The sequence below is a fragment of the Amblyomma mixtum genome, chromosome 5 (assembly GCF_055824585.1).
Source record: "Amblyomma mixtum isolate Tamu chromosome 5, ASM5582458v1, whole genome shotgun sequence".
Taxonomy (NCBI): domain Eukaryota; kingdom Metazoa; phylum Arthropoda; class Arachnida; order Ixodida; family Ixodidae; genus Amblyomma; species Amblyomma mixtum.
Window position 1 is genome coordinate 116,593,544 of NC_143016.1, and position 18,195 is coordinate 116,611,738.

At 47.9% G+C, this 18,195-nt stretch overlaps 1 protein-coding gene across 4 annotated transcripts in view; it reads left to right on the plus strand.

Moving 5' to 3' along the window:
- LOC149343427 (uncharacterized) overlaps positions 1–18,195 on the plus strand; it is a 104,608-nt gene that overhangs the window by 47,573 nt on the left and 38,840 nt on the right. For 3 of the 4 annotated variants that reach the window (XM_089545915.1, XM_089545914.1, XM_089545912.1), the window contains exons 9-13: positions 852–1,082; positions 2,568–2,711; positions 6,521–6,789; positions 9,599–9,784; positions 12,211–12,478. In XM_089545915.1, the coding sequence (XP_089402041.1) occupies positions 852–1,082; positions 2,568–2,711; positions 6,521–6,789; positions 9,599–9,784; positions 12,211–12,478 (1,098 nt within the window). The remainder of the gene's footprint in view (positions 1–851; positions 1,083–2,567; positions 2,712–6,520; positions 6,790–9,598; positions 9,785–12,210; positions 12,479–18,195) is intronic. The other variant, XM_089545913.1, reaches the window with a different exon arrangement.

Genomic DNA, 18,195 nt, shown 5'->3' on the forward strand with positions numbered 1-18,195 from the left:
GCACCAGCACAATGAGAACGGCATCGTCTCTCATGAGATATGGCAGACGCCGTAGTGGAGGGCTCCGGATTAATTTTGGCCGCTTGTGCATTGACTTTCGCGCAGCGCATGGGCCTGTTTTGCATTTCGCCACCATCGACATTCGGCTGCCCCGGCCTGCGTTCGACCCAGCTTAATAGTGTAGTGATCACGCTGGAATAAATAAATTTATATAGTAACTGTCACGTGACAACACAGGAACTGATACGAACGCGCGGCGACAAAAAGAAAAAGTGCGGCCAGTCTCTTTGGAACGGGCGTCCACCTATCCAAAAACAGATAGAATAAAAAGACATCAAGCGCCACCAGCTAGAAGTAGAAAGAAGCTAACCACTAGTACGCCTTCTTTAACATGGATGGAGCCACTTGCCAGTAATTGGTGGGGCGACAGGTGCGTAGGAGCACACTAATGTAGTGCGCGCCATTCTGATTGGATGAGAGCGCTCTACCTTTCGTAGTGCTGCAAACATCTTGGGAGATGGAGCATATATATCCAGGCCCTGTGTCGTTTGGTGATAACAGTTTCGAGTTCCTGAATTGGGATTCAGGAGTCCTCACCCAGTCAGGCAGCTGTGGCTGATTTCAATTGAATGGGGCCTTGCATTAGTGCCTGATCAGCACAGTTTTGACTGGTCATTGGTTTAGTGAGCACGGAAAGTGCTTGTGTGGCAGGCATATTACTTGTGCTGGTTACACTTAATGTTTGCAGCGTATAACATTTGTCACGTGTTTATGCAGTAACATCGGGGTTCTTTCAGTATTCCATTGTTCGTTATAAATTCGTCGTGTGGTGTCATCGTCCTCTGGTGCAGTGCCATCGGTGTCCATGTCGGCAGCGAACGAGCCTGGTGTAGTGCGCCTGAGGCCGCGTGCGGTGACGGTGAACCCGCGCATGCCTGTGCGGCTACCCCGGGGTGTCACCGTGACCACCCCCTCGCTCGGTGGGGCCAGTGGACCCCAGCTGCCCTGCCCATCGCCCTCGTACGGCAAGGCCACCATCTCGGTGCCCAAAGGCGCCATCATGCAGTACCGCCAAGAGGGCAGTGAGTGCTGGAAAATTATTCATGCTTCTCAGCTGACGTGAAACGCAAGTAGGTAGAGCTGGAAGTGATGAACACAGTTTACGTGATGATGCTCAAGCCTGTGATTTGATGGGAATGCCTGACCAGTTTTTTTAACCATGTACAGTCAGCAGTAAAAACATAGTTTAAGGGGAGGCGCTGGTCTTAAAATGCTGATTTTTATTTTTAGAGATGTCATAATGAAATTATAGGTCTGTGTATGTATTTCTTCCTCCTGTTTTGAAAAATATGATTAGTTTCAATATGTCTCGGTTGGTTCCTGTGTTGTGAGAAAACAACTGAAGCCCAATTAGGTAATTTTTTAAGGTAATTAAGACACTTCATTCAATATTTTTTTGGTTGCGATTAAGATGGAGCTGTAACAAAGACCTGCCATATGGAGCTATGCTGGTTGTATTGTTATTGAAATACATCATTATATAAAAATGTCGGAGCACCATAATTATGAAATATAATTAGATGCCATTATTGTTCATACCATAGTTCCATAGTTCAGTTCTTTCTGAATTCAACGATATAAGAATAATTGAAATTGCGCCATAAAAACATAACGAAAACTTTTGTAACATTAGTCATATTCGTAAAAAACGTGAAGTTGAGAAAATTGCACTTGAAGCGCATGCACCAGCCATTTGGAGGTCGTCGCAGAAACCTCAGAAAATGGCACAATGCGGATGTTCCGAGAGAATTTCACACTAAGAGCAATACGGTCGACGACTGATTTTTCGGACTGTCTAGGGACCGCGAAAACGACCGAAAAATCGGCCAGTCCGGAAAATAAAATTTCACCGAAAAAAATCACGAACTTATTACCAACATGCCGGAGGAAGCGGCCAGTTGCATTGCACAGATTCTAAAGCTCCTCACGACTGTATTTCGCCGCACGACATGACATGTGCATGGATGACAAGCGGCGACCACTTTCACAAGCTCGGCCTGGCTGTGCTACCCTCAGCATGTCGCTGATGAACGCACGAGTTGGAACAAAGTCTAAACGGGAAAGCGAACACGCTGCTGCGCCCGCAGTACGATGGGCCTGGAACGAGAACGTGAAGATGGCGAAACAATAAGAACCGAGAAACGGCTGAAGCAAGCGCTCCGTCAGCGTTGGCCTTCGCCTTTAGGCCTAGCGACTAGAACCAAAATTGACATCGTATCCGGCGATGTGCACTCTGCGGTGGCTTGCATAAAATGAGGCGTTTTTCCTGTCAGCAAAACACCAGTTGTGTACAGTTTTAACAACAGAAGGGTTGGGTTGCGGTGCATTTTGCTGTGGGCACGCTGACCTTGCTCTGAAATGCACCACCGTTTCCTCCCGTGCTCGCCGTCTGTGTGAGGCCTCCCACGCGCTTCAGATATCAGTTCGTGTGTGCACTCAACAGGATTGCAGCGGTCTGTGTGTGGCCCTGCTCTCCTGACCGTACTCCTCGTTTTCTCCTGGTGCAGCAGTGAAGATAATTGCTCAAAGCCAGTTGCCCATCTCAAGCACCAAGCTTGTGACCAAGGCAGCCCCCGGCTCTGCAGTCGCCACTGCTTCTTCTTCCAGCTCCCTCAGCATCACACCTCGAGTGTCCACCGTCTCCATTACAAGTACGCCCGGCAGCTCTGCATTTATCGCACGTCTTTTGCGTCAGCTTCGTTAACCCTCTGAGGGTCGAATTATTTTGAAGAAAACTTTCCCAGGTGGTCAAATTAGTTTATTGCGGATCTTTAATCTACAAAATGTATATAATCAAGAATGAATAGTAAAAAAAAAATTAGGAACAGTACTTTGGTGACAGCATCACTCACAACTGGAAAATGTTCAATAGAATTTCACGAGCGACGGTGGTAAACAAGCTAAGAGCAGCACCAATAAAGATAGAAATCAACTTCCGCCGCCTCTGCAAGAGAGTGCCCATAAAGAGAAAACACGTTTTGCGCGACTCCGTTGCGATCCCGCGGCGGAATCAAAACCGAGTAGGCGCTTTGCCGCAGAGAGCGAGAATACCTCGCGAGCAACGGTGATAAGCAAGCTAAGAGCAGCGCCAATAAAGATAGAAATCAACTTCGGCAGCCCCTGCAAGATAGTGCTGACATAAAGAAAACTCAAATTTCGCGCGACTCCGTTGCGATCACGCGGCGAAACCAAAACTACAAAAGGGGTGTTGCTGCAGTCTGTGCCGCCGCGCTAAAGCTAGACATAAGTTCTGCTTATCTCCGTAAGAAGGCAGCACAAAATTCAAACACTTCTTGTAAGTCCTAAGAGGTGGCAGCACCCCCCAGTGAGCACGCATTGTTCTTTTGGCGCAAAATTTCAAACGGAAGATCGAAACCGTACCCGTACGGCAAAGACCTTGCGGGACAGAAAACCACCGCCGTACATATATGGCAAAAACCTTCAAAGGGTTAACTAGTAGTAGTGTTATACCTGGCTTTGATTCTTGCCATTGATTTCTTCAATGCATGTTGCCCTTCCTGACTGGTTGTGGTTATGGGTCAATTTTTGTTGTTTTCTGAGACAGTATGAGTCACCTAAAGCTTGAGGCACTTCAGGCGTGCGTGCGTGAAGCAGCGTTACCTCTTAGCTCGTACCTTAGTTTCATGCCGTTGGTGTCGGTGCCGTCCACAGCACAAACCTTGGCAGCACGCCAAGATGCTACATGCGAGTAATGGCACCGGCGTGTTTGTGTTTATGTTCTGACAGGAGTGCCGGCGGCTGTAGCTCGCCCTGTGATTTGGGCAGCGTGCAGAGACATTGCTGCACCCATCTGCGCCAGTGCACGTATGTTTAGAACGCCGGCAAGATGATGTGGAAGGGTCACGGTACTAGAGGTGTTGCACGTTGCGTACATTTGTGCATATGGTGACTGAAAGACTGACATGTGGGCCACTCATCCAAGACAAAAAAAGAATGTCTCATTGGCGTTCTTCCGGGTGATTCAACGGCGTCAGCGGTGCCTAGAGATGTAAAATTTCAAGAAATTTTGAATGGCATGAAAAAAAATGTTTTTTTTTTTTTCAGGGTGTTTTTTCATGAAAAATTGGAAATTTTTCAAAACGTGACAAAAACAGATTTATTTGCAATAGCACAACAATCAATAATAATGCTCCGAAGTTCAGTCGAATATGCAGTTATAGATGTCATATTGTGAAACGAACTTCTTGTTCTATTGCACCGAGAAGATAAATAATGATTTGCACTTCAGGCGAACATGGAGGTATAAATATAAAATTTGTGGAACGAACATCTTGTTCTATTGTGCCGAGAAAGAGAGCATGAAAACTGATCTATAAGTCACTCCATATCGGACTCAGGGTCACTGTCGCTGGATGAGGCACTACGCGCAGCAGCATGGATTGAAGCTGTGCCCACAGCTAGGTTCGACTGCACATACACAAGCTTTCGAACACGTTCCCCTGAAAGCCTGTTGCGAATCCTTGTATGGACGTTTCCGAAACGTGACCAGTTTCGTTCGCAGCTGGCGGATGATGGTGGTATCTGCAGCAGTCGGCAAGCCAGACGAGGTAGCGGCTGGTTGGTGCAAAGGCCTTGTCACGAGGTAGATGGGGCCACGTAATTCGCTGAAGACCCCTGTCCTGGACCAAATTCCTGCGGATGTCCTGTATTCTGCTACGTTGGAAATCAAGAAGCTAGGCTTGTATTTGGCTAAAACCGCTTACGTGCACAGCAGCCTATGTTATTTATGCCGTGTGTGTAGCGCTGTAGAATTTGCAGCCATTTTGTTCTACTTCAGCTGTAAGTTCGAGTATTAGTGTGTTTTTAAGCCATGCCTGGATCTTATATGTGACCTGCCCTTCAACCCGCATATTCGTAGCGCGAACGTTTTAAAAAGCACTACCTGGCACCGGCGATGACGACTGCTCTCCAATTGTTCAACGATGCATGCTGTAATGGTTTTCAAAGAAAAAACAAAAACCTAAACTAAAAGCAAGCAATCGTTAAACCTTGAAATTGCATCTTGAAAATTTCAATGTTTCTTTCCATTTTTCCTCGTCTGAAAAAAACGAAAAAAAAAAGTTTTTTTCCAAAATTGCAGTGTTTTTTTCAGGCCTTCACATCTCTAGCGCTGCCTGGGTGAAATTTTTCCGCTGGTGAGCCCATTTGCAGCGGAAAGCCAGTGTCTATTGAGACTTAAACAAAAAAATTGCTGTCACCACGCTGATGCCAGAGCCAGGAGCAGCAGGTAGCTAATGAAAGCCAGACGAGGCATCACTTGACTGTGCGTGCAGCCCACCCAGTTGAGTGCACGAATGTGGGGAACGTTTGTCCTGTGACTAGTTTTCTGCATTCTTCTCCTGGGGTTAGAGAGAGGTCTGAGCATGAGTGAGAGATGGGCATCGAAAAAAGATTGCTGAAAGCACAAAAACATGCTTACAAAAGTGAACAAAATAACAAAAAAAGCACGAAGTGTGTCTTCACATGCAGCACCGATCGAATGTGATGCTTGTGACGACGCCAGATTGTGACGGGGGGGAGGCTCCTTGGCAGACGTTGAGGGCTGTTGGGGTTCCTTGATTTGAGAAGTCCTCGTCTAGACGGCTTCTCTTGGAAGTGTGGGGTGCAGATCTTGTTCTATGTAATGTCACTGTAGTGCGTGTGGCTGTCAGCGTGACCATTTATTGTTGGACATTACCAAACGTTAGTCTTTTTGTGACCGCCAGCATGCCTTTTATGGAAATTGTTATGGTAATATTTACTTCTATGAAAAGAACTGGTGATTGTAATGCTCTTCATGAGCTCCAGTGTTTGGAATGCTGTTGATGTGCAGAGTTTGATTGTGTGTGATAACCCTTCCCTCACACGAAAGAGGTAATGACATTTGTTTCCGTGCCTCAAAGTTACCTTGACCATATGCCATCAATGAGCTCATATGTGCAGCAAGTGATAAAATTAAATTGGCTGTCCTGAGTAGCTACGCTAAACTGTTGCTTTAAATAAAGAGGACGCTTATGACTGCTCTAGGATTGAGGTGACATTACACAGCCAAATTTTGTCGGCAAACTGAATGCTGTCATTGTGGTTAGCACCGTGAGAGTTGGATAATGTCCTGCTGTCTTTTGTGTGGCTAGAAGTGCATGTCAGAGTTTATTGTAGGCCAACTTTCCTAAAGAATGTGCGCCTTAAAGGGCAACAGCACTATTATGTTAGAGTTCAATAACTTCTGTTGCATACATTGTCTATCATATAGTCTGCTGTTTACTTGCATAGCTATAGCAGAAAGTGCTGGTGCAGTCAACTCTTAATAATTCGAACTCGTAGGCAACAGAAAATTGTTCCTGAATAAATGAGTGGTTCAGATTAAACAAGTTTCAATTAACAAGAGTCCACAGCAACACAGAGCCGCTCATGACGCACGTGACAGCCCATGCAACGCTTGTCCATTGTCAACCTGCAGGCAACCAGCCTCGGGTGGTGAACGTGATCACCGCATCACAACCGGGCATTGTCCGGACCCTGAGCAGGACGGTGACTCCCAGCACGTCGGGTCTGAACCAGCGCCCCAGTCCGGTGGGGCTGCGGCCCACCCTGGGCACCGGGCTGCACCACGGCGGTGCCAAGCCCAATGTGATAGTGGTGCACAAGGCTCAGGTGTGGCCCCAGGTTGCCCAGGCTGGCAGTGCCACATCTTCGTCCTCAACCATCTCTCACCTCAACAAATCTACGGTGTGTGACACGGTGTACGCACGTGTCCTGAAAGTGTTGTTGGTTGCGGCTTCTGTGGGGCGCTTTTGTTGCTTTTCGCTGGCATGATCATACCTCTTTTCTAGTTTTTCCGCGGCAGATGCGTCATCACTGTAGGTTGCCATGTAGACTGTACCGACTTTGTATAGAGTTGTCTAAACTGCAGCCAGTGGGCGGAGTCGTCAAAGCATCATGTCTGCCTGACAAGTACTCTAATCATATGACTTTGGTGAGAAGTTCTGCTGCAGACAAAGCCTCGAATTGAAGCAGTGAGCGTGTTTGTTCTTCAGTTTTATTTATGCTCATTTAATTTGCAGAAAAAATATGTTAAGCTTATTTGGAGACTAACTTTAGAGACAATCTCAGTATCTTGCAATTGCATGTGATCGTGGAAAAGTCAAGAGGCAGCGCCTCAGATGTGCGCGGCACAATTGTGCTAAGCCAAGCTTCCGATACTTTAATGCACACACCCGCCCACGCCTCAGCAGCCACCGTCACCGCTGTGCCGCTGCTACTCGGTGTTTTGAGCTGCCCAGTCCTGAGACCATTTGCCATTCTTTGCTCTCCCTGCTCCGCTCAACTCCTTCAGTGCCTTCTCTTTCTCAACGGCCCACACTGCATCCTTTGACCCTACGTTAGTAAAAAGCTGGCTTCTCCTGCGGCTCTCAAGCACGGTGGCGAAGGTAGCTTCAGCTACCTTGAAAAATAAAAAAAAAGGAACATATTCACACTATTCAAACATATTCACACTGTAATATAATGCAAGGGGCACTCTGAAGCATTATTTGATCTTCCTTGCAGAATTTTTTAGGATTCTTTGTGCTCAGTTCACGGAATTTTAAGTTTTCTGCTGCAGACAGTTAGAGGCATTACTCATGCGTTTGTGCTTGTGATGCGGAAAAACCTGTTGTAAGGAGGATGACCTTTTAATGAACAGAGAATGGAATGCAGAGGGCAAGCACCATCACTGGAGCTTGGCGTGTTGCTTGGCACTGCTCCGTCATGTGCTGAGAAAATCAAGTACTATGCTTTTGACAAAGGTTTACCATGTGTTGACCATGTGCACTGGTTAGTTTGAACTTACCCATTCCAGGCATGGCTGTCAGTTACTAAATGGCGCTAATCAGATGCACTGTGAGAAGCGGCCCAGTCAAGTATAGTTTACAGTGGTTTCTCTCCTTAAAACTGTGCAGCATGGTGGAAACCATAGCTGGCACCAGCAGATCTGGAACTGAATTTTTGAATATGTTTGCAGGTAACAGCGCCCAGTGATAAGTGCAACCATGATGCCTCAGTAGAAAGCCGCCGCGGTGGCTCAGTGGTTACGGCGCTCGGCTGCTGACCCGGAAGACGCGGGCTCGATCCCGGCCGCGGTGGTCAAATTTCAATGGAGGCGAAATTCTAGAGGCCCGTGTACTGTGCGATGTCAGTGCACGTTAAAGAACCCCAGGTGGTCGACATTTCCGGAGCCCTCCACTACGACGTCCCTCGTAGCCTGAGCTTTGGGACGTTGAACCCCCATAAACCAAACCAAACCAGCCTCAGTAGAAAGTGATCTAAACACCTACCTTCACTACGGCGTCCCTCATAGCCTGAGTCGTTTTGGACGCTAAACCCTAATAAACCAAACCAAACCTAAACACCATTCAGTCATAAGCTATTCTAATGTGTGAGCATTTCTGAGAATTCAGCCCCTCTGGCTTTCACAATGCTGGCACCTCCTCATGACACAGAAAAAAATGCACAGGAGATGATACGATGCAGTGGGACTGTACAGTAGAGTCTCGATGATAGGATCCTGGCTGACGCAAATTTCGGGATGATACGAATTGATAAAATGCCCTGGCCAGAGTGCATTGTGTGCAATAGGCAAAAATTGGGATGTTACGAACATGTGCTTCAGATGAGGGAAGATATCTGGAGGGCTGAGGTGGTTGGAGGCAGGTGGTTAGTTAGGTGGGGGCTCGTAGGTGGGAGATGCATTTTTACGGGGGTTAGCTGAAGGCGCATCCACTTGTGGGTGGTCTGGCAGGTACCCGGCAGGTGCGTTCATCTGCGAGGGTTGTTGGGTTTCAGGCTTCACGCACGCACGCAAACAAGTACGGCTTTTTCGCCGGAAGGGGACTATACTGCTAACACAGTAATATACATGCTTTGAACTACATCTGAGCCACATCTAAATGAGGTGGGAGATGAGAGGGAATCTTAGTTTATTGTCCGCACAATACTTAAATGCTCAGCTGTCAGTGGCTTTGAGGCCAACCAGCCAGGATTGTCAGGCAATTGGGGGAAGTGAGGAAAGTGAGGGGCTGAAATGAGGTGTGCACTGGACATAGCCTGAGTCTTTGCTGGCAGGTACAGGCAGGCAGAAGTTATATGACAGGTCCTCGATGCTCGTTCATTTCTGAAGGGTGATCAGAATACACAGGGTGCTCTGTGTTGCTTGATTTTGTTGGGAAAGCAACACTACGCCCACCGTTTCGCCTCTTCAGCGCGGCCGCACTTCCGCCGTGGCGGTGACTTCGCGAATGACCTTGAGCCGTCGCCTAGCAACTGCAGCAGCTGCCCCCGCCGCTTGCTTCGCCAGATGGCGCTGCCGTCGCCGGCGCTCACTTCGCCAGCCTTACCACGCCTAACTACAAGCGAATCCTAAGCGTAGCCAGGCAGCCGTTGTTTGCAACACAACCAGGTTTAACCAGAGCTAAACCAGTGCCATATTTTTATTTCTTGGTTTTGCGGTTGTCCTGTACGAGCAGTGCAGTGACTGCGAGCACTCTGATGTGGTGTGCAGGAGTCAATCACGTTCCTTCAGAGGCAAGACCGGCCCAAGGCCAGCATTGGTGCAGGTGGCTCCGGCACTACCGTGACAGTTGTCAAGACGCCTCTTCCCTCTTCTCAGCAGTGCGCCACGCCCCTTGTGCGGGTGGTGAAGGAGACCACCATCAAGACTCTGCCCCATCCCACAGCTGCAAGAAAGGTGAGGTGACTTGACCGTTTGCAGCAGAAGAAGTGCTGCGACCTTCTGGACCAGTTTCGGTCCTAGTGCTGGGAGAAAGTCAGTACTGCTACTGCTGCATAACAAAAGAGTAGCGCAAAACCAGGGCGACGGACAAAAGGGGAGAGAACACACACCAACAACACAGGCGCTACACAGCGCCTGTGTTGTTGCTGTGTGTTCTCTCCCCTTTTGTCCGTCGTCCTGGTTTTGCGCTACTCTTATGTTATGGATCAATACCGACTTGCCCAAATTTCCACCCTGGTGCTACTGCTGATGAAGGTATGCACATGATGTAGGTGCTGACCGTGCAGAGAAGCTTCGGGAAGCGAAAACGCCAAAGAGCTTGTGTCTCTCTGCAACTGGCTTAGTAAGCCAGAGCTATTAACATGAGAAGTTGGGCTAGTTGGTGCGTATTCGTGGTAATGAGTGCAAAAAAAAAGGTGAAGATGGCAGGCAGAGAAGAAGGCGACAGCACTAGTGTTGAGCGCTTGTTTTAAGCAGATGTGTTGTGTTGTCGTCGTCTTCTCTGCCAGAGCTTCGTGCACAATGTTCAAGGATGCAGACACAGAATGCAAACAAGTCATTCAATGTGCTGGTGTGGAACGGGTGCCAGAAGGCTGGATTTGCATCCTTGAGAGCAGTGGAGACTGCAGCAGCCTTGGCTGTGCTAGAATTCAGTGAGGGTGCATGCGGCATCAGGAGAGGGCTCGACCAGCTGCAGCTAGAATATCCCATCCATTATCAGCTGCCCATTATCAGCACAAGCTCACGGTCCACTAGTTGTGTCCCCATGTCACTCGCGTTCATGTCAGCGACGTTTAGCATAGTTTGCGTCAAAAGGCTTTTGCTGTATCACGGCGCAATCCGACGATTTTGTGATAGTCGACAGCGCTGGCCAAATCTCTGCGAGATAAAGCGAACAGACCGAGCACCAGCCTTGAAGGTCAGGTGCGCGTTTTTGACACGACTTCAAGAAAACTCGCAGGACGGTTATGAATGTGTAACGTAGCTGTTTAAGCATTAGCTGTGCTATGGAGAGGTTAGGCATTTTCACTCCTGATCTCGAACTTGCCAAATCGCTTAGGGGTCTGAAGGTCCTGCCTCCTCAATAGCGAATGTAGAGGATGTAATATAGTGCTCTGGTTTAAACTGCTATGCTCCTCTCCGACGCTTGAGCGCTCGCCAGCTTTCTACATACACTGGCGCAGCCGGGCGCTCAGTAGCACGCCGAGCAAGCCACCGCTGCGGCAAATTTGTTTCTGGCATTGCTTAATTCTCCTCGCAGCTCCGGACCCCTCCTCTCACCTGACAGTTGAAAAACCACCATTTTACATTAGTGTACACCTGTGGAATGGTGTGAGGGGCCCAAGTGTGTCAGCTCAGTAGCACACCGAGCAAGCCACCGCTGCCAGCGCTCCGTCAAGGGTGCATAGCGTCTTGGCACTCTGCCAAGTTCGCTTAGTGCACCACCTCCGCTGGAGCTCCTGTCGAAAGATAAGCATGCCGTGATGTTATTGGTGTGCAGCATCGTGGCGCACTGCCAAAGTCTGCACTGTGGACAGCACAAAACTTCACTAAGAAAAGATAGGGGTCTTAAAAACGAAAGTAAATTCTCAATGACAAAAGTTAGGAGTGGGCTTATTATGCGAACGGGTTCATTACACGAGTAAGTACTGATTAAGTACGGTAGTTTTTACTACGCTGCTAGGTTGGTTTCTTGTTCTTGCTACTTTTTGTTACGATCTTTTTAAAATTCGCATCCCCTTATCTCTTGAGTGTGCTGGGAAGTGGCTTTTAGTGCCGTGTAAAGAGTCACCTGACATGAGCGGAGTCAACTGCCCCCCTCTGTCGTATCCAGTAATTGCGAGTCAGTGCTGATACTGTTTCATTCCTTCACTGGTACCATTATCAGTCTGCCGCCGCGGTGGCCGAGTGGTTATGGTGCTCGGCTGCTGACCCGAAAGACGCGGGTTCGATCCCGGCCGCGGCGGCTAGAATTTCTTTGGAGGAGAAATTCTAGAGGCCCGTGTACTGTGCGACGTCAGTGCACGTTAAAGAACCCCAGGTGGTCGAAATTTCCAGAGCCCTCCACTACGGCGTCTCTCATAGCCTTAGTCGCTTTGGGACGTTAAACCCCATAAACCAAACCAAACCATTATCAGTCCACTTTCATTCTCCACGCTTGGGGCTGTGTATGGCGACCAACATTTCAATCGAGTCTTGCCCACTGACCCTCTCGGGCAGTGGTGCTATGCAGACTCCTTCAGACTGTGTACAGCGGCGCAGCTTTGGTGCGTGGCCTTGTGTTCTTGACTGGCACTTGGGTGAGGGGGAGACCAGGAATTGGAGTTGCGATTCTTGCACAGTGTACCGATCAGTGACGACGTTCGTGTCTGCGGTTTCAGCCCTCCACGGAGCTGTCGTCGGATGCCTCCGGCAGTGGAGGTGGCCACAGCAGCGCCACTGCCAGGGGGGGAGCTGGCAGCAGCATCCTGGCCGAGCTGATGCAGGCGGCCGGCATCCTCCAGGAGGAGGCTGAGAGCGGCCAGCCACCACCTCCTCCTACTCTGCTGGTGGTCGGCGAAGATGCCGTGCCACCCGCAGAGGTGGAGGTGGCCATTGACACCGTGCCCCTGGACGACAACGCCGTGCTGCTCGACGAGGGCCACGTGTGTGAGTGTGCAGGCTGCTTTTCGTGCTCCGCACGCTCGCCTTTGTGCTTCGTGCGAAATGCTAGGTGTTTTCACTTTTCAGTGCTTAAGGGGGGATGAGGGGATCGAAGGCAACTTTTCTATTTTTCGACTTAGAGTGATGAAATTTGGCAGACTGGCTTAAAACAGCATCAAAGAATCGGATATAAAGTTTCACACTGACAGCTTCAGTAGGCTCCCTTTTATCATTGTTTATATGTTGTCCTCATGTTGCTTGCTTGTGGAAAGCCTGGCATAACAAAAAAAACAGTCTACAGGCCTGTAAATGCTTTTAATATATACTAAGAAGTGTGGTGTAAGTAAAGACTTTCTTAACTTTTTTTAAAATTTCTCTGTTCTTTTTTTTAAAGGACACAATATGCACCTTCTTTTATGTCTCGAATGTATCACACTCTAATTAGCGTGTAATAAAAACATGTGAGCCTAAATGGTAAATCTGAGACTGTCTTGACACAGACCACATTTCAGTGATCACAACAAAACAAAAGGGGTAAAAATCCATGCACCCATTGCTGTGCTACGCTTTCCTCGAGCAAGGTATTAAGCTCAAAACAAACTTTCGAGAAAACAAGCCAGAAAGTTCTAAGCTAACACACACTGTCTATGTGTAGATGGCAACAAATATATTTATTTGGAGCGCTTAAAGTTTATTTTTGGGTGAAATATTTCAGTACAACATAGAAAAGTGTTGGAGATGCCAAAAAGTGTACTTTTGAAAAATCGGCTTTTTTCGCGATTTTTGCGATGTGATCCCCACATCCCCCGTTAAACAAGTTGTCCCTATCACTTTTGGTCTGTTCGTACAGCGTGGCATCTGCTACATTTTCTCTGACCTGCATGATAATGGCCGCAGAGTAAGCCGAGATGTTTGGTGGCATGTAATGAGGGGTTGGCTATGCATCATCTCTTGCGATGATAGCAGAGTGTGCTGCAAAGTATGTTTGCCAGCTAGTTTTTGCTTTGCACATAACATCCTTTGGGCACATTGATTTTTACTATTTTTTTTTATTCAAGTTCACCTCGAGTACTGAATTGGGGTTAAATTCTCTGCGTGTTGGCAGGGGAAGACGGCGGATGGACGTAGCACTCTTGGTGTGAGGCTTGTTGTGGTCAGCTTTTGTCTGAGGCCAAGGAGAACACTTAAGTGACAGTGTCACTGGAAGATCAGGCTTATTCTAGAACCTGCTGAAAGAGTAGAAAAAATATCATATTTACCCAAATGTGATATTGTCATGAATGTAGTGTGGACAGAGAAAAAAGCACACAACTGTGACGCAGGGAACGAGGTTCCAGCATACGGAAAGCTAGGGTAGAGGTTTACAAACAAAAGTGCCCAAAAAGTTACTTCCCTTTGCCTTGTTTCCATAGGGAGGCTGCTTTTGAGCCTTAGCACAGTAGTACGACAGCTGCTGTTACCATTATCGTGGGAAGGTTTCAAGCATCTCTTCTTTTTCAAGAAAGCTGCGGAAAAGATTACAGTCGACGACCGATTTTTCGGACTCTCTAGGGACCGCGAAAACGACCGAAAAATCGGGCAGTCCGGAAAATCAAATTTCACCGAAAAAATCACGAACTTATTACCACTATGCCAGAGAAAGCGGCCAATTGTATTGCACACATTCTAAAGCTCCTCATGACTATATTTCGCCGCGCGAAATACCGTATATTTCGCCGCGCGAAATACCGTATAAACGCGTATAAGGGCCGCACTTTTTTTTTCCAGGTTCGAGGGCCAATTTTCGGGGTGCGGCCCATACACGCGATATGCAAAAAAAAAAAAATTTTAAGTAAAAACACACCAACCAGGGAATGAGCGACATTTATTCTACGTTCAATCGTCACTCGCGAAGTATTTAGACTCCTGAGCTGGTGCTGCGCCCTGGTGCACGCTCATCCCAAAAGAAGCCGCGCAGAATGTCCGCTGTCAACGCGTAGCCATTGTTCCGAAATTCCATCACATAGAGGAGCAGCTCTTCTTCCAGTTCAGGAAACTCGCACGGCTTGACTCGGAAAGCACGCTTTTTGCAGCTTGTGTTTCTCTTTTGGTTGCACCATCATCGGACGCACTTCTCGGCCACGTCGAATTTCCCGCCCGCCGCACGCTTACCGACCGTGTTCGAGAGCTAACTCCCAGCCGTGTAGCTTAAGGTGCTTGCCCATCGCGCTAAAACTGTGAAGCTCGGCGGCAGCACGCGAAAGCCACTATCACGGCGAACGCGCTAACACGCATGCTGACACGCCACGAAAGGCTGGAGCTGGCGATACTGATGCCGATGTGAACAGCGGAAAATCGCGACCGAGAAAAATGTTGATAATGATCACGGCGCCATCCGTAGATGGCACTTGGAAGCTCCGGTGCGCGCGCGTGGCCTCAGCGAACGGCGCAGCGCCGGACAGATCGCGGCCGCGATAAGATCCGGCGGCGCGCCCGAAGCGCGCTTCGATCGCGGAGTCCACGGCGTGCGCATAGCCTCCGCGATCAAGCGCTCCACGATCGTATTCGCGTTCCGTGTTCGGGACTAAAGACTCGGCACAGATGAGTTCCGTGAACTCAGACTACGGTTCAAGTTCGTGCGGCGGAAGACATTCAAGGACAGTACGAATTCGAAAACACGCGTGCGCAATGTGCCGACTCGCGCAGAATTTCAGCGTCGCAAGAGGCTCCCTTTAAGGGGGGACATGGGTCTTAGAGCATTTTTTTTTATTTACAGACCAAATGCAATGAAACTGCACAGACTTATTCAGTTTGTTCTGCTGATTTCAAATATACAATTTGTTTAGTTCTAGACCAATTAGTTCCTGAGATATTAATATATATCATGCCACTGTCTGCTGAAACAATAGAAAAGAAATGGGCCACCAGAAATTTAATTGTAATGTATGGGTAGATACTACAATGTGTGAGGAATGCAACGCTGGAAGCAGTTTTCAGTTTTTTGTCCGTGTGGACAAATGGGCTTAATAGTTAGTTTTCAAGTGAGTTAACCAGACATACAGTGCCAGAAAACACATGACACACATGAAACTAACTTTGAGCCCATTTGTCCACACAGACAAAAAACTGAAAACTGCTTCCAGCGTTGCATTCCTCACACATTGTAGTATCTACCCACACATTAAAATTAAATTTCTGGCGGCCCATTTCTTTTCTATTGTTTCAGCAGACAGTGGCATGATATATATAATATCTAAGGAACTAATTGGCCTAGAAATAAACTAATTGCTTATTTGAAATCAGCAGAAAAAGGTGAATAAGTCTGTGCAGTTTCATTGCATTTGGTCTGTAAATAAAGAAAATGATCTAAGACCCATGTCCCCCCTTAAGCTTGAATTTCGTTTTGTTTGATCAAGTTTTCGATATCTCCTGCAGTCTGAATTAATGAGGTTCCACTGTACACATTATATGGCAGCTTGGGTACTGGCGGCGAGTGCGAACGAGGTCCGAAAAATCGAGTGGTCAGTTGCGGTGCGTCCGAAATTTCAAGCGCTCTTACACATTGGCTCTATGGGCCATGTCGCGGTGCCGCGAAAAAGTCCGAATAATCAAGCATGTCCGAAAAATCAGGCGTCCGAATTTTCGGTCGTCGACTGTAATCAGATAAGATTGGTGTGTGGATAAGCATGGATTCCCGCCACACCATCACATTTACTGTGTGCTTCTGATGTGTCATCCTACAGACTAAACTTCTCCCAATCACACTGCAACGCAGTGAGTCGTGCTTATTGAACCGTCGCTGCAGTTAAGTATTTGGTGCTCGAAGCTTCCATTTCTCGACCAATCCGGCATTCTAACTTTTTTTTTTCATTTCTTTTGCTGTTTCCTGATGTTGGGGGCCAACCTGCATGATGCATCAGGGGTTTGCATCCATGAGTTCTCCTCCCTGCGTCACCGCAACACGCAAGCATTTTCGGTGCGCCCAGTGTCTCCGCGTGCGTGTTCACGGGTTCTTTCACTTTCGCTGCATCGCTGGAACCGGCTCGGTCCATTGGTCGGCTCCACATGCGTGCGTTTTTTGTGTCGTAACGAGGCGTGCTTTGGTTGGTGTGGTTGTAGCGTTTCCATGTTGTTGTTTCTTTTAAGGTGTTTCTCGCTCGTAACTGATATAATATGCTCTGACGGCATTGCTATAAGTGGTTTTTTTTACCCCAGAATACATAGTAAAGCTGACAGTGCTGTGACTGACTATTGTTGTAACCGGTATTGTTATGAGTAGGTTTGACTGTACATATCCTTGTCTGATTTTTCAGAAAGGGTTGAAGGAGAGAGGGGGCGCACAGTGACCATGACAGGAACTGTTAAAACGTGAATGAGCTGCACGAATGCAGCTTTTATTTTTGCGCTTTGATAGAACTGTCACAAGTTTAAGTGCCTCCTGACATCTTGTGAACACATTTGCCTCATTCCCACCCCCCTTTAACCCCACCGTGGTGGCTCAGTGGTTAGTGTGCTCGGCTGCTGAGTCGCAGCTCCCAGGTTCAAACCCGGCCGCGGCAGCTGCGTTTTGATGGGCGAGTCGGTGCATGTTAAAGATCCCCAAGTGTTCAAATTTATTCTGGAGCCTGAACCTCTTTCTCTCTTTCTTCTTTCAGTCCCACCCTCCTCTTGCTCTTACCCCACCATTTCCTTTCCTGAAAAACCGGTTTTCAATCCAATTTCCCACCCCCTTAATAAAAATGGCTGAGGCTTAGCTAAGGTTAGGCCTAGTCAGATGCGAAGCAAATTGATGGCTAGGCTTGGTAATACATGGCTTTCCTTTGAAGAACTTGTTGTTGGGCTAGTTGGTAGTTATTCATAATTAAATTCAAAGGCGCCAAACCATACGCACACACACAGGAGAAGAAAGACGAGACAGAGCGCCACTCACAACTGATTTAATGTGCAGAAAAAAACGTACATATATGTCACTGTCGGCGCATGCGCAAGGAAGACATTCAGCTTCGTGAAGATAAGCAGCGATCAAAAAACGCTTTTTCAGCCTTATACAGGTTTATCGACGTTTCACTGACGCACAAGTTGCCCCTCTTTTCGATATGGAATGCTATCAGTTCCCTGGCTTTTGTCACACTACTCTTTGCCAAAATCCGCACATCAGAAAAGCATGGTTCACAAGTACGCGACGGGCAGGTTCTGATGTGCATGGGTAAATGGGGGCCATCTTTATTCTGTTCTACATTTCTTTGGTTTTCTCTGATCCGCTCATTGACACATCGCCCGGTTTGTCCGATGTAGGAACTGCCGCAGGAGAGGGGAACTTCGTACACAACCCCTACCGCACATTTCGTGAACGGTCGCCCATGCCTGGTACCGCAGCCACTTTCTTTTACTTTTTCTTTTCTTTTGGCTATTCGAGAGCAAAGGCTTCCGAGCTTTTGGGGGGCGGTAAAAACGAGTGGCACCCCATGCCTACTCGCAACCTTCTTCAGGTTGTGGGCCAACTTGTGCACATACGGCACAGCCACAGGTCTCACCTCTTCTCGAGGGACCTCCTCCCCTACTCCTACTACCTTCTTCAACTTCCGTAGGAGGCTTTCGGCAACCTGTGTCACGACCGAACCAGGGACGTGGCAGAAGCATATTAGTCTCTACTTGTTGAAGCACTTGAGCAAGCTAGATTTACAAGAACCGTTTTTTACCAAGAATTCTGAACATGTTTGTGATTTCTTGAAATCTCAGACTGG